General features: G+C 37.4%; 1 protein-coding gene across 2 annotated transcripts in view; it reads left to right on the forward strand.

Moving 5' to 3' along the window:
- The window catches only part of VCL (vinculin), a 109,890-nt gene that overhangs the window by 53,898 nt on the left and 40,327 nt on the right, over positions 1-15,665 (forward strand). For both annotated transcript variants that reach the window (XM_039235230.1, XM_039235229.1), the window contains exons 3-6: positions 9,205-9,355; positions 9,538-9,646; positions 11,783-11,905; positions 14,125-14,285. In XM_039235230.1, coding sequence (XP_039091161.1) covers positions 9,205-9,355; positions 9,538-9,646; positions 11,783-11,905; positions 14,125-14,285 — 544 coding nt within the window. The remainder of the gene's footprint in view (positions 1-9,204; positions 9,356-9,537; positions 9,647-11,782; positions 11,906-14,124; positions 14,286-15,665) is intronic.

A 15,665-nucleotide genomic window follows, 5' to 3' on the forward strand; every position in this document is an offset into this window, starting at 1 on the left:
CCTCAGGTTAACAATTTAAATGCTTAAATGCCTGGTGAAGGGAGAATTTTTGAGGCCTCAGCAGTCATTTTCACTCATCATACCTGTGGCTGAGGCTAGGCTCTAAATATGGGAAAGCAGAGAGAGTTTGAGGGCCTGACCCTTACCTGACCCCCTGCCCTCTCTCTCAGGCCTGGACTTTAATATTCTTTTCAAATATAAATCATAGAGAAAAAGGAGTCTTGAAAGAAAGTGTTTTTCATGCAATTAAAATTATTAAATGTAAACACTTAAGTCTACCAACCATTTTTATGATCCTGCTTTGTCATTTCTTCATTTTTAAATATGATGGGCTTCTCAAACTTGGAAGTGATCTGGGCCTTTCTTGACCTTTGAGAGACCCTACTTAGATGGGAAGGATACGAAAGTCTCAACAGGGATTAAGAAGAGAGCAGGAATAGCCTTGACAGTCCATTTTGCCTGCCAAATATTTATGTTAAGGCTAGCCTGGTTGGAAATGGCAGTGATGGAGGTTCTGGGCACAGTGACCACAGTGATTGTGTTTTCTTTCTTTTGCCTGTTACCTTTTCATTTTCCAAATGCTGTTTTGTGTGATTGGACATGCTTGTGGCCTGACCATCTCTGTCTTTTGGAAAGACAGGACTCAGAATGTATGCACCTGCTTCTTTGGGTGTGCTCCAGGGTAATCTGACTCATGAAATCAAATTTTCAGGTGTTCTCCATAGCACTTCAGTCTTTGGCAAACAGAATGCATTTGTGTGTGTGTGAGACAATATATATAACCTAAATGGCTGTATTCACTAAGTTCAGATTAAAAACAATTTTTTAAAAATTTATTTTTGACGGGGAGAGTGTGTGTGTGTGTTGGGGGGGTGCGATGCAGAGAGAAAGGGAGACACAGAATTCGAATCAGGCTCCAGGCTCTGAGCCCTTAGCACAGATCCTGATGCGGGGCTCAAACTCATGGACGGCGAGATTTTTACTGGAGTCAAAGTTGGACGCCTAACCAACTGAGCCACCCAGGCACCCCAGTTCAGATTTTAAAACAGTGAATTTGGTATAGGGTTGTTCCCCCCCAACCACCCCAACATAATTTTTTCAGGTGAGGTATAGTTTAACTTGAATGTTTCAGAGAGGTTTTCAGTTAAAATTGTTTTAAAAAATGTTTATTTTTGAAGGAGAGAGAGAGACAGGGTGTGAGCTGGGGAAGGGCAGAGAGAGAGAGGGAGACACAGAATCCAAAGCAGGCTCTAGGCTCTGAGCTGTCAGCACAGAGCCCGACGCGGGGCTCAAACTCAGGAACTGAGATCATGACCTGAGCCGAAGTGGGATGCCCAACTGACTGAGCCACCCAGGTGCCCCATTCAGTTTTATATTATGGAACAGTATATGTCTAAATATGCCCATCAGACTGTCTTGTTGACGTTATTTTGTTCTAGAGCTCTCTCTCCTTCCCTCTGCTAAATCAGTGAGCCTGGGATTTGCTGGTTGATTTTTTTTTTTTTTTTTTTTAATGAAAGCAGATGGAGATTGTTTGGCTTCAAAGTGAATGAGTTAACCTGCACTTTGTAATAGCCGACTGCCCTGTCTAGTCAAATGAGGCCCATTATGGCAAATGCATGGTATTTTTCACAGAAAGAAGTGTGTGTGTGTGTGTGTGTGTGTGTGTGTGTGTGTGTGAGAGAGAGAGAGAGAGAGAGAGAGAGAGAGAGAGGGAATATTCTTCCATTGGAAAAACAACTCAAAGAGATGCTGTGAAGAGGATCATCTTTATAAGTAGTGCTGAGCTTCTGAGGCAGGAGCAACGTCTCCACCTTCTCAATCACCACTTTCCTAATCTCTCAGGTAAAAAGAACTACTTCTATGCCCCCTTATCCTCTGCTGGAGGTACTTCTAAATAATAGTTTATAGTTTTTTGTTTACATGTATGTCTCCTCCTTTACCAAAGTGGTAACCCTTTAAAGGTAGGGACTTAAAAAATACTTCCCATTTCTAGGATTCCTGTAGCATGCAGTAGTTCCTCAAGAAGTTAGATGAACAGATATATGAAGAATTAAACTCCAGTAATTTAAGAGTGGATGCTGTCTGGTAGAACATTTAAAAATGACTTTTGGCAATCAACCTTTATAATTTCTAGGTCTGTTTTTCTCTTATATTTCTTAAATTAAAAATTCAGCATAAACTTATGCTTCTTAAGTGATCACTGAAATCACATGGAACTGTGTGGTTTGGGGCCTTTATATATCTTAAGTCGTATCAAGTTATATCATGTGTAATCCTGGAAAGAATGGATTAGTAGGTTATGAGTGAACATATTTCGAGCCCTTTGAGGCTGTCATTAGTCCATTGATCTAAAGCATAAGAAATTTTCTATTTATATTGAAGACCCAAAGGCAGAGAAAAGTTTTAATTTATGATACAGTTGATTGATTTAAAGTGTCTAAATCGATCTTATTAGGATAGAGTCAAGATATCTAGGAAACAGACCTTCTCCCTACTGTCATTTTCTAAAATGCTTTTTAAAAAATTTGGATTTGTGTTAAAAAGGAGATTGGGGCATCTGGGTGGCTCAGTCGGTTTAGCTCATTCAGACTTTAGCTCAGGTCATGATCTTGTCATGGTTTGTGAGGTCGAGCTCTGCGTTGAGGTTTGTGCTGACCGCCTGGAGCCTACTTATGAATCTGTGTCTGCCTCTCTCTTGGCCCCTCCCCTGCTCACTCTCTGTCTCTCTCTCAAAAATAAACATTTTTTAAAAATTAAAAAAAAAAAAGTAAAAAAGTAGGAGATCACTTTAAGAAGTGAGGCAGCTTGAATGTTTAAATAAAATCTCATTTTCCACAGACGAAACAGACTCCTGTCTGTTTCTGACTACTGGTTAGTCATGGTGGGATTTGTTTGGCTTTTATGAATGCCATTAAATTTTAATGTACAGATCAGATGTCTTCTTGTAGAAAAATGGTACAGTGTCTGTTAGAGCCCTATCATTTTACCACACAAGGGAACCATTAGTGGAGAATCAAATTGATTCCTGCAAAGCCTTTTGATTTCATCATCTTTTTTCTGTTTCTTTTCTCCATGATGTTATTTTTCATCATGTTATTTTCCCTTTCATTATTTTTTGTTTTTTCCAAAATTTTTCCAAATTTCAAACACTTCTGCAGTAACTGAATCCTTGCAGGTAGGTGTAGCACAACAGTTGCATTCTGAGAGTCTTGTTTATTTGCTTTAATTTCATCAGGGTTCATGTCACCTGGGAACAAAACCATGTTTTGTGACTTTTTAAAGTTAATGATCTCTATGGGCCTGTACTAGGTGAAAATTCATTTATTCACTCATTCAGCAGATATTTATTGAACATTGTGATGTGTTGGGCATTCTACTCTGTGAATACGTTAATGAAGAAGATAGACAAAGTTCTTGGCCTTGTGGAACTTAGAGTCTTGTGGGAAATAGAAAACTAAACTGAGAAGGTATGAGAAGTCTCATGGGAGCACATAGGAGGCGTACTTGTAGATTTGGGATGGTTTCCTGAAGGAAGAGTCATTTAAAGGCAGGGTCTAAGAGAATAAGTAGTGGTTAGTCAAGCAAAAGAGTGGGAGGGAGAGAGGTGTTTGAATTCAAGGGAATGGATATAAAATATCTTGAAGCAAGATGTCATTGCTCTTCATCTAAATGTCCCAAATGAGTAGTTGGCTGTCCATAAAGGCCTTTTGAAATACTTCTCTTGAATATTTTAAAATTTTCATTGAAACATTTTTATTAATTTTAATTCCAGTATAAATATACAGTGCTATGTTAGTTTAAGGTGTGCAATGTAATAATTCAACACTTCCATACATTACCCAGTGCTCCTCATGACAATTGCACTCCTTAATCCCCATCACCTATTTCACCCATCCCCCAACCCAGTTCCCCTCTGGTTATGTCAGTGTGGACTGAATAGTTAAGAGTGTTTCTTGGCTTCTCTCTCTCCCTTTGTCTCTCTCTCTCTTTTCCTGTGCTTGTTTGTTTTGTTTCTTAAATTCCGCAAACATTTTTAAGAAGTTTAACTAGTTTACAGCATATATTTTCTGCCATGTTGTGTATTATACACCTGTCATAAATGTTTCCATGTAATTTGGCTCATTTGATTTATGGAAAACATCTGCCATTAATCATGGGCAAAGCCAGTTCTTATTTGTTTATCTAGCCATCTGAATCAAATTTACTTTTTTCAACTTCATTTTTAAAAATGTTCTTGCTTGGGGTGCCTTGGTGGCTTAGTCGGTTAAGCGCCCGACTTCGGCTCAGGTCATAATCTCACAGTCCATGGGTTCGAGCCCCGAGTTGGGCTCTGTGCTGACAGCTCAGAGCCTGGAGCCTACTTTGGATTGTCTCCCTCTCTCTGCCCCTCCCCCGCTTGCTCTCTGTCTCTGTTTCTCAAAATAAAATAAAGACATAAAAGAAAAGAAAAAAAGTTCTTGCTTTAGCCAATTGTCTTTTAAACATATACAAATACTAAGAACAATTTTAATGTTTACTCAGTAGTTAACATTTCATTGTTTATAACTTCTTGTCATTTGTTTGTGGTCATTTTTTCCCTGTAAATCCAGATTTCCGTCTGGTATAATTTTCCTTCTTCCTGAAGGATTTCCTTTAACATATCCTATAGTTCAGGTTTGCTGATGATGAATTCTTTCAGCTTTTATATATCTGAAAAAATCTTTATTTCACCTTAACTTTTGAAGTCTATATTTTTTGAGGTATAGATTTTTAGGTTGATGGTTTTTTTTTCTTTCAGTACTTTGCTTCACTATCTTATGGCTTGCATTGTTTCTAGTGAGAAAACTGTTATTATTCTTTGTGCTTTTGTATATAAAGTTTCATTTTTCTCTGACTGCTTTTAATATTTTCTCTTTAATCTTGTCTTTGAGCAATTTCATTATGATGTGCCTTGGTGTATCTCTCTTCATATTTTTTGTTCTTGGGGTTTATTGATCTTCTTGGACCTGGGGCTTTATAATGTTCATTAAATAAAAAAATTTTTTTTGGTCATCCTTTCTTCAAATGCTGTTTTCTGTTTCTCTTTTTCTCTCCTTTGGGGACTCAAATTGCACATATATTAGGCTGCTTTGAGTTGTATCACATCTCACTGATGATCTGTTATTTTTTTCAAGTCTTTTTTTCCCCTCCCTTTTTCATTTTGGATAATTTTAATTGCTATGACTTGAATTTCACTGATTTTTTTTCCCATGCAATATCTTATCTGTTAGTAATTTATAAAGTCTTGTTTAGTATTTGAGACACATCTCCAGTTCTCTTTGAGTCTTGTTTTTATACCTTTTATTTATCTATTTAATGTATTCAACCTTTCCTTTAGCTTTTGAGCGTATGGCAAACAGGTATAATAATGGTTTTAATGTTGTTGTCTATTAATTTTGTCATAGGTGTCATTTCTGGGTTGTTTTTGAATGATTGTTTTTTCTCTTCATTGTGGTTGGTGTTTTCATGCTTATTTGTATGCCTGGTAAATTTCCATTGGAGGCCCGTGTCATATTACTACTGTAACAAACACAACACAAATGTTTTATCTTCCAGTTTTGGAGGTCAGAAATCCAAAATGGGTTAGTAGAGTTGTGCTTCTTCTGAAGAGTCTAGGAAATAGTCCATTTCTTTGCCTTTTCCAGCTTCTAGAAGCTGCTCCCATTTTTAGCTTATAGCCCTGCATCTCTCTTACCTCTCCTTCTGCCATTATCTCTCTTCTTCTGTTGTTAAATCATTGTGAAATAAGATCTTCAATGTGCGATAAAATAGCTGTCAGCCTAGAAATCTTTACTACAGAAATAGTCTTTGAAGTAGGAGGACAAAACAGGTATTTTCAAACAAACAAAAATGGATACATATTGTTACCAGCATTCTCTTCCTAGAGAAAATTATAAAGAATGTAATTCAGACAGTCAGATAATTCTAGTTGTAAGGCCTGAGATATAAGAGGGAATGATTAACCAAAATATGGGACAATTTGTTGGTAAATATAAACAAACTTTGACTTACATAGTATAACAATGTAATATCTAATGAGGTTTAAAGGTTAAAATGAAAGATATTACATACTATACATGAAAACAACATCAACATAAAACAAAACTTGAAAACAATAGCCTAAAGGTCAGGAAAGGAATGATTGGGAATTAAATACGCTAAGATCATTCTTTGGGAAGGAAGTAGAAATAGTGACTCATTTTTAGATTTTTATGAGCACTGACAACTGTGCAAAGAGGACAGCTTTTATTTTAGATTTTTATTTTTTATTTTTTAAAAAAAATTTATAGTTTATTTTTGAGACAGAGAGAGACAGAGCATGAGCGAGGGAGGAGCAGAGAGAAAGGGAGACACAGAATCCGAAACCGGCTGCAGGATCTGAGCTGCCAGCACAGAGCCCAATACGGGGCTCGAACGTACCAACCATGAGATCATGCCCTGAGCCAAAGTCGGCTGCTTAACCGACTGAGCCACCCAGGTGCCCCTATTTTAGATTTCTAATATGCCAAGTATGCAGGCCAAAATATTTAAGGTGACTACAAAAAGAACAGAATATATAACCTTTAAGGGAATAAGAAAAAGATAGAAAAAACTAGCAACCCCCAACCCCTGCCAACCAAAAAAAAATAAGGAAAAAAGAAAAAATGTGTTAAAATTAATAGGCAATGTAGAAAATAAACAATAAGATATGAAAACAATCCTAAATATATCAATAATATTAATACATTTAAATGGATAAATTAAGTTAAAAATTCCTAAGCTGGATAAAAAATATGTAGCTATATGATATTTTTAAAAGACATATCTAAAACATAATGACAGTGGGGTGCCTGTGAGGCTCAGTTGGCTGAGTGTCCTACTTTGATTTCGTCTCAGGTCATGATCCCAGGGTCATGGGATTGAGCCATGCGTGGGGCTCTGTGTTGAGCATGGAGCCTCCTTGTGATTTTTTTCTCTTTCTCCCTCTGCCCTGCTTGCATTCCATCTCTCAAAAAAATAAAATTTGTACATGAATGTTAGTCAACAGCATTATTCATAATTGCCAAAAGATGGAGACAACCCAGATGTGCATCAATATATGGATAAGCAGATTTTCAAATTTTTGTATATATACATAAAATAAAATACTATTTAGCTATGAAAAAGAACAAACTAGTGACACATACTATATAACCTGGATAAACCTTGAAAACATTTATGCTAAGTCAAAGAAGCCAGACACAGAAGGTCACATAGTACATGATTCTTTTTATATGATATATCCAGAATAGGTAAACTCATGGAGACTGAAGGCAGATTAGGGGTTCTAGGTGATGGCAGAAGAGGGGAAACGGGGAGTGATTACATAATGAGTTCAGGCTGCATTTCTGAGGTGATGAACGTTTTGACCCGAGAGAGGTGGTAGTTGCTCAACATTGTGAATATACTAAATGCCATTGAATGGTATGATTTAGAGTGACTGATTGTATGTTATGTGACTTTCACCTTAGTAAAAAACTATTATCTAATTTCGGTCTATCATACTGATGAAGATAAACTGAAGTTTGATTATATACCAAGTTGTTGAGACTGTGAGGAAACAAGTACTCTCATCTATTGTGGTGGGAATGTAAATAACTTCTGTGGATGGCAATATGGCAACATTTGTCAAAATTGTGTATCTTTGACTCAGCAATTCTGTTTCTGGACTGTGTTTTATAGATACATACATTTTAAAATATTTTTCTTGCAGCCACCTGGGTGAACTAGAGGGTATTATGCTAAGTGAAATTAGAGAAAGACAGATATCATATGACTTCATTTATAAGAGGACTTTAAGATACAAAACAGATGAACATAAAGGATGGGAAGCAAAAATAATGTAAGAACAGGGATGGGGACAAAAACATGAGACTCATAAATATGGAGAACAAACAGGGCTGTGGTGGGGTTGTGGGAGGGGAGATGGGCTAAATGGGTGAGGGGCATTAAGGAATCTACTCTTGAAATCATTGTTACGCTATATGCTAACTAACTTGGATGTAAATAAAAAAATATTAAAAAGTGATATTTTTCAAGATGATTTATTGTAGCAGGCTAATAAATTATGGGCTAGTTGTGTAGCTATATTAAAGAATGAGGAGGTTCTTTATGTACTTTTATTAGAACATTTCTGTTATATTAGGTGAAAATGAAGAGAGTATGCATAGTATGAACCTATTTGTATAAAAAAGTATAAGCCTGTCTTTGTTTCTGGATGCATAAAATGTCTTATTTTGAAGAATACAGAGGAAACTTGTAACATTGATTGCAAATAGATGGAATTTGAATGCCTAGGAGATAGTGGAAAGAAGGTGCATTTTTCTCTGTCTGTTCATATATGTGACTCTGCATATTCTATAACTTAAAATTAAATTAAAATTTTAATTTAAAAATTAAAAAGGAACAGTAAACAACCAGTCCTCCAAGAGTGACCCAAAGCCACATTATGAGGTCTTGCTCTTCATTGATTTCATTCATTCATTTATTCTGTATAGTCAGGTTGTCTATGTTATTAAACTGTATTAATATAAAACTATCAATAACTGGTTCTGTTATTAATGCTAGTGACCTTTTAATTAACAACATAGTTTTAGAGGGCTGTTTTCAAACAGTCCAGTGGATTTGTCAAATCTATTTAGCTAGACAAATGAGAAATTAAGCATTACTTCATACTTTTGGTTTCCTCTTAATCCTTTGTGTTATCTGATTATTAAATTTCATTTAACACAGTGCTTTGGTATTTTACTTCCAGATATTAAATCTGAAACCGTTGTCAAGGATTTCTGTTCTTTGTGTAGTATCTTTTAATGGCAGTGTGTATGGGGTGAGGAAGAAAGAAACAAAGGAGTTGCAAGATGTATAGCAACCTAGACTGAAAGGTCTAAAACATTTCGTCATCATTTTTTGTTGCCAGGAAATAACAAAGAACAAGGGCTTAGTGAAATGAATGAGTGAATGAATGAATCAATGGATGGATGGATGGATGTGCCCCCCTTAACTGTAGATTTTAAAAGCTAAAATCTTAAGTCCTATTGTAAATTGGTCTTGGTGATTTTCCATGTAGGAAAAAAATGTGGATATGGCCTTTCATTCTTTGCATTTGCACGTGATATTCTTCTGCTTGGTTCCGCCAGTGAATTAACTCCATGTTCTTCCCCTCAGGGTGGAGAATGCTTGCACCAAGCTTGTTCAGGCAGCCCAGATGCTTCAGTCAGATCCTTACTCGGTACCTGCTCGAGATTATCTAATCGATGGGTCAAGGGGCATCCTCTCAGGCACATCAGACCTGCTCCTCACCTTCGATGAGGCCGAGGTAGGCAATCTGAGGCCCATGCAGACCTCTTCCAGACAAAAGTCTTAAAGATAGTTTTAAAGGTAATAATGGAGGATTGATGATTGTTTAGGATGGGAAGATGTTGAAAAGCTACACATTGAATTAGCATGTGTTCTACTTATTGTTTACTCACTTGACTGAAATGTGAAATATATTTTCAGGTTCGTAAAATTATTAGAGTTTGCAAAGGAATTTTGGAATATCTTACAGTGGCAGAGGTGGTGGAAACTATGGAAGATTTGGTCACTTACACGAAGAATCTTGGACCAGGTTAGTCATGTCCACTTTTTATAATGAAAAGTTTTTACGGATGGTCCATGTTTGATCAAGGTGAAAGGAGTACTCCCTCTTGCTTTTTGCAGAAGATTAGTCATGATGCATTGAGTTTTGACGTGTCTGTCCTCTGCTGATGGAGCTGACACTGTGTTTCTACTGAGGAGGTATCATTGTCTCTGAAAGCTGAATCTGCTTTCTACAAATCCTGGCCCTGCCTAATGAATTAAACTAGACATTGTAAATGTTGCTGGAGAATGTAGGAAATACTTTTCTATTACTGTAATGCTTAAGGCCACCCTGAATTCTGACCCCTCCATTCCACATTCTACAGCATTCTTTCCCTGTCTGCCAGCTGGCCTGTAGCTCTTAATGACCTTGTGGCTTGTTAATTAGCCCGCCTGCTATTACGGATTCATGCCCTAGCCCAAGGCTACATAATATAATCAGACCTAGAAGGAGAGAAGAGCTACTGTGACTAAGTCTCATTTTGAAATGATTGTTTAGTCACCTGAGAATTGAATATTGAAAATACATGAATAGATAGCAGCTTTTTCTGTTAGAGGCATATAACATGAACTTGAGGGTCCTTAAAGTATAATTGAGACAGATGACAGGATAATGCCAGATGTTTAACTTGTCACTAGTAAAGGTATTCATATACCACCTCATGAGAGTCTTTTGTCTTAGGTGAAATGATTTTTCTTTTAAAATTTTTACTGTTTATTTTTAGAGAGACAGAGTGTAAGCAGGGGAGGGGCAGAGAGAGAGGGAGACACAGAATCTGAAGTTGACTCCAGGCCCTGAGCTGTCAGCACAAAACCCAATGTGGGGCTCGACCTCACAAACCGTGAGGTCATGACCTGAGCTAAAGTTGGATGCTCAAACGACTGAGTCACCCAAGTGTCCCAGCGGTGAAATGATTTTTAATTCACAGTATTTTCATAAAGTTCCAATACCGTCTTTCTGTAAACTTATGGCAGTTAAGAATTTCTCTGAGCCATCTTTGAAGATCACCAGGAAATGCCTTTAGAGCAGTATTCTTTAAACTTTCCCATAGCACTGAAAAAAAGTTTACTTCTTCAAGTAAAATCTTACACAGAATCCTAACATGGGAAAGACAAAAATGGAGCTACCCTGAATGAGGCAGGGGCAAACCCTTCTTTCTCACCCCCCTTTGGTACCCTTTGATGATCTGTGAAACTACTTCAGAAATCTTAAGAGCAATTTGAAAACCGAAGAATTAGAGAATCACATAGCACCTTTGAATAATAACCAAAGTAAACAAAAAGTGCTAGCAGGCTGATTCCAAAACACCAGATGCTTTTGATTGCTGTCCTTACTATAATTATTTTTATAATATTTCTATTTGTTTCTAATTATAAAAATAGTACATGCTTATTTTGGACAAATTGGAAAGTACATAAAAATATAAAGATAAAAACAAAACACATTATTGTAATTCTTAAGATTTTTTCAGCCACTAGATTCTCAGTACTAGGCTCCCATGAGATTTTTTAAAAAAATTATTTCTTTTAATGTTTTTATTTTTGAGACAGAGAGACAGCATGAGTGGGGGAGGGGCAGAGACAGGAACAATCCAGAGCAGGCTCTAGGCCCTGAGCTGTCAGCACAGAGCTCGACGCAGGGCTCAAACTCACTAACTGCGAGATCATGACCTGAGCTGAAGTCAGATGCTTAACTGACCGAGCCTCCCAGGTGCCTCAGCTTGCATGAGTTTCTTATATATGTGCAGTGGGCCAGATACATTACGTGAACCTGGTATGTGTAGTTACCAGGCAAAATATTTTTATTCAGTTTTTGCAAATACATATTTTTCACAAATATGTTTTTATATTTGTGAATGTGTTTATGTCAACTCTGTGAAAATTATGTCATATTTAGGATTTACATTTAATAAATTACTTTTAATGAAACGAATAAAGTTGCAGTGTTAGAGCTGTCCTGAAAAATTCTTATCATAGATACTACAGTTCAGAGATAGTATCTGTTGTTTAAATAAGCCGGCAGTCAGTGTGGGCTTTTGTAGTCGTTCGTAATGGATTTAGGTTCAGAAAGTGAATCTGGACTGTTTCACCACTCACCTTGCACAATTTATTCCTTATGCCCCAGGAATGACAAAGATGGCCAAGATGATTGATGAAAGGCAGCAGGAACTGACTCACCAGGAACACCGAGTGATGTTGGTGAACTCCATGAACACTGTGAAAGAGTTGCTGCCAGTTCTCATTTCAGGTATTTTCTGCCTGTACATTATCTACAGGAAAAAAGAGTCAGTATATTCTAAACTCCTGAAGTTCATTTTCTTTTGCTGCTCAGTTGCATGTCCTTCAGGCTGGGTAAAAATTAGCCCTGATAGATTGGGTGTTACTTGATGGCTGTAGCTGATTGGCTAAGAACAAGTATTCATCTTCCGTAAGGCCCTCCTTCTCCTGTTTTTTGGAAGCTGCCCTTCCTGTTGCCCAGCTCTGTTGTCCTCATTCTACTAGGCTCCTTTTCTAGAAGGTAGAATCTCTAGAAACTTTAGTCATGAGCTTATGAATATTGATACTTTTATTGTGTTAATGAAAAAAAAAAACCTTAGGAGCTAGAATGGATATTGTAGAGTACTGTATGACAAAGAAATGAACCCAAAGTCCTTTTCAGTATCATGCTAACTCAGTTTTTCCTAAAATAAATTGAACTCTCCAGAGCTGGTGGTCTGTACCAGATGGGACTACTTTTCCACTGGGTAGAGCACAGAAATACAGACATGGTGGCTGCTCTCTCAGCTAGCAAAACAGAGCTACACTCATTGGGTGTCTAGTATGTACCAAACACTTCATGGTTTACACCAAGTTATGGGTTAATTAGTTTGTCAGAGGGTAGCACTATAGTCTTTCTTTCTTTCTTCTTTTTTTTCTATTTTCAAAATCTTACGGGCATGTCACTGTCACCCCCAACTCCTGCCTTCCTGCTTTGGGATCAGGTAGTAGCTAAAAACGGAGAGGTGAATATAAGAGCTCAGAAAGCCCTTATATGAATTAGAAAACAAAAGATTTGTAAATAGAGTCTTATAGTCTCTGTGGGAAATATGTTTTTGAGGCCAGCTGTTCCATGTGATAGAAAAGTTTTGGGAGCAAGATTTCTTTCTGATCTGGATAACTCAACAAAATGTTGATTAATCTTTGTTTTCACAATTTTAATTATTTTATGGGAAGATACTCTTTTTCTCTAGTGCTTCAAATTATTTTCTTCATTACTTTTGGGGGATTAGAAAGTTTCTGCTACATGTTGAGAGACATTCTGAAAGATAAACTCAGTATTTTGGGATCTTCCATTAGGATTGGGCCAGTTACAGTTGTACTGAATGTTTTCGTCTTGTCCTATTGGGTGTGTGTTGGATGAGACCAGTGTTCGGGCGCTGGGATGATAACTGATTTAGAAGGATATTGGATATTTTGGTATTATAGGTCATCTATATACGCATGTCAGATTAGCTCCCTGATCATGTTGCAGTGATGTCTTGTACGGTTGCCGATACTGGAACGCCGTTGGCAGCCTTCAGTGTATTGTTTGTTTTGTTTTTTAAAAAATTTTTTTAATATAATTTATTCTCAAATTGGTTTCCATATAACACCCTGTGCCCAACCCAACAAGTGCCCTCCTCAATGTCCATCACCCACTTTCCCCTCTACCCCCCCACCCATCAACCCTCAGTTTGTTCTTGGTATTTAAGAGTCTCTTAGGGTTTGCCTCCCTCCCTCTCTGTAACTTTTTTTCCCCTTCCCCTCCCCCATGGTCTTCTCTTAAGTTTCTCAAGATCCACATATGAGTGAAAACATATGGTACTTGTCTTTCTCTGCCTGACTTATTTCACTTAGCATAATACCCTCCAGTTCTATCCACATTGCTACACATGGCCAGATTTCATTCTTTCTCATTGCCAAGTAGTATTCCATGGTATATGTAAACCACATCTTCTTTATCCATTCATCAGTTGATGGACATTTAAGCTCTTTCCATGATTTGGCTCTTGTTGAAAGTGCTGCTGTAAACATTGGAGTACATGTGCCCCTATGCATCAGTACTCCTGTATCCCTTGGGTAAATTCCTAGTAGTGCTATTGCTGGGTCATAGGGTAGTTCTACTGTTAATTTTTGGAGGAACCTCCACACTTTTCCAGAGGGGCTGAACCAGTTTGCATTCCCGCCATGTTTTGTTTTGTTTTTAATATATATATTTTTTAAGATTTTATTTTTTTTAAGGTATCTCTACACCCAGTGTAGGCCTTGAACGTACAACCCCGAGATCAAGAGTCTCATGTTCCACCAACTGAGCCAAACTAATATATTCTTTTTAAGACCTTAGAAACCCAAAACGTGTACTCAAATATGGAACATCTTATGTGAATGTTGTGATACAGCAAGATCAAATTCCAAGCCTAGTTTCTGATCATTTGTTTATTTTTACAGCTATGAAGATTTTTGTAACAACTAAAAATTCAAAAAACCAAGGAATAGAAGAAGCTTTGAAAAATCGTAATTTTACTGTAGAAAAGATGAGTGCTGAAATTAATGAGATCATTCGTGTATTACAACTTACTTCTTGGGATGAAGATGCCTGGGCCAGCAAGGTATGTGTTCTTGGAGGGGAAATAAGCAAGCTCCTGAATTCTCCCCTCACATTTTATCTTGTAATTGTGCGTAGCATGACTCAGATTTTATGAAATAATTTTGACTTCACTTTTCATGGGTTTCATGGGTTATATGCTGCTTTAGTAAGTTTACTTTTCCCCAGGCTAGAACAAATGAATGGTTATGTGAATGGCTGGTTGAAGGCTCAGATGTGTAGCTTTTTCTTTAAGCTGGACACTTACTAGGCTGGTGGAGGAATTCTGATGTGATGTATAATCTGCTGGGTGGGAACCCTCCCTTTTTATATGTGGGTGGTTGTTGCTTGGTGACTAAGTAAGATACAGAATATGCCTGTGACTGAATTTTATGGAAATGTTTCCTTAACCAACTTTTGACCTAAGAAGTCTACAAAGGAAACTGTTGGCATTTTTACGTGTGTCCCTTCATCATACCATTTTCCCTGAGGAAAGTTTAATTAAAATATTAGTTTTCATATTTGTGAAAACCTCGTTTGAAGGTTCCTATTCACCCTTTATCTAGAATTTCTTCCTGGACTCCAAAAGAGTTGGTGGATTCCTTCTAGAGCTCAGCAGCAGTGGTCTTGTGTTGCTGCTTCTTCCTGTCTACTTCTCCCTGTCTGGTGACTGTCTGGGAGAATAGGGGCACTTGGGTTTATGCTTTCCTGGGAGGAGCCCAAGAAAAAAAGCAGTGGGGGAAATACACTGTCTCCAGGATCCAGCTTCCCCACCTGTGACCCAGAAAATAGTTCCAGAGCCCCCCCAGCAGGCTGGTAGCAAAGAGAGGATTTATAATATGGCTTCCACTGGGTGTGTTTATCCTCCAGGACACCTATAAGGTAAGGTCAGAGTTGGGGTCTTAAAATTACCAGCCCTCTCTCTTGTTGCCCAAGAAGTGAATCTAAATATGCAGAAGGAAATTAGCTTATCCTAACTATGGATTTGTTTACAGAGGCATGAAGTTCTTGAACGGGTTCTAAGACTGTATTTTAAATCTATATGGTGAAATCATTTAATTCTTTGATACTTAATTTTGCTTTTGCATATTTGACAACTTTCACTTCCCTGTTATGACTTCTTTATGCATCTTTTTTTTTGTTCTCTTGTTTGTTTTATTCTTTTTCTCACATTTAGAAGGTAAGCTTTTTCTTGCCCTCTAGTTTCTTTTTCGCTTAAAAAGAGAAAAAGCATGTCTGTGAGGTTTTCTTGTGCTGTGTGCTGTGCCTTATTCCGTGTGCCGGTGTGTAACACTGTGCTCGAATATGCGTCAGAATGTGATTTAATATGGGACTCAGGGCTGTGTCCGGCAGACTGACTGTGGCTCATATTGAGCTATTTCTTTGGGGAAAGCAAAAGAAAATA

Source organism: Hyaena hyaena, unplaced genomic scaffold (genome assembly GCF_003009895.1).
Source record: "Hyaena hyaena isolate Hyena2069 unplaced genomic scaffold, ASM300989v1 scaffold_97, whole genome shotgun sequence".
In the NCBI taxonomy this organism is placed as follows: Eukaryota; Metazoa; Chordata; class Mammalia; order Carnivora; family Hyaenidae; genus Hyaena; species Hyaena hyaena.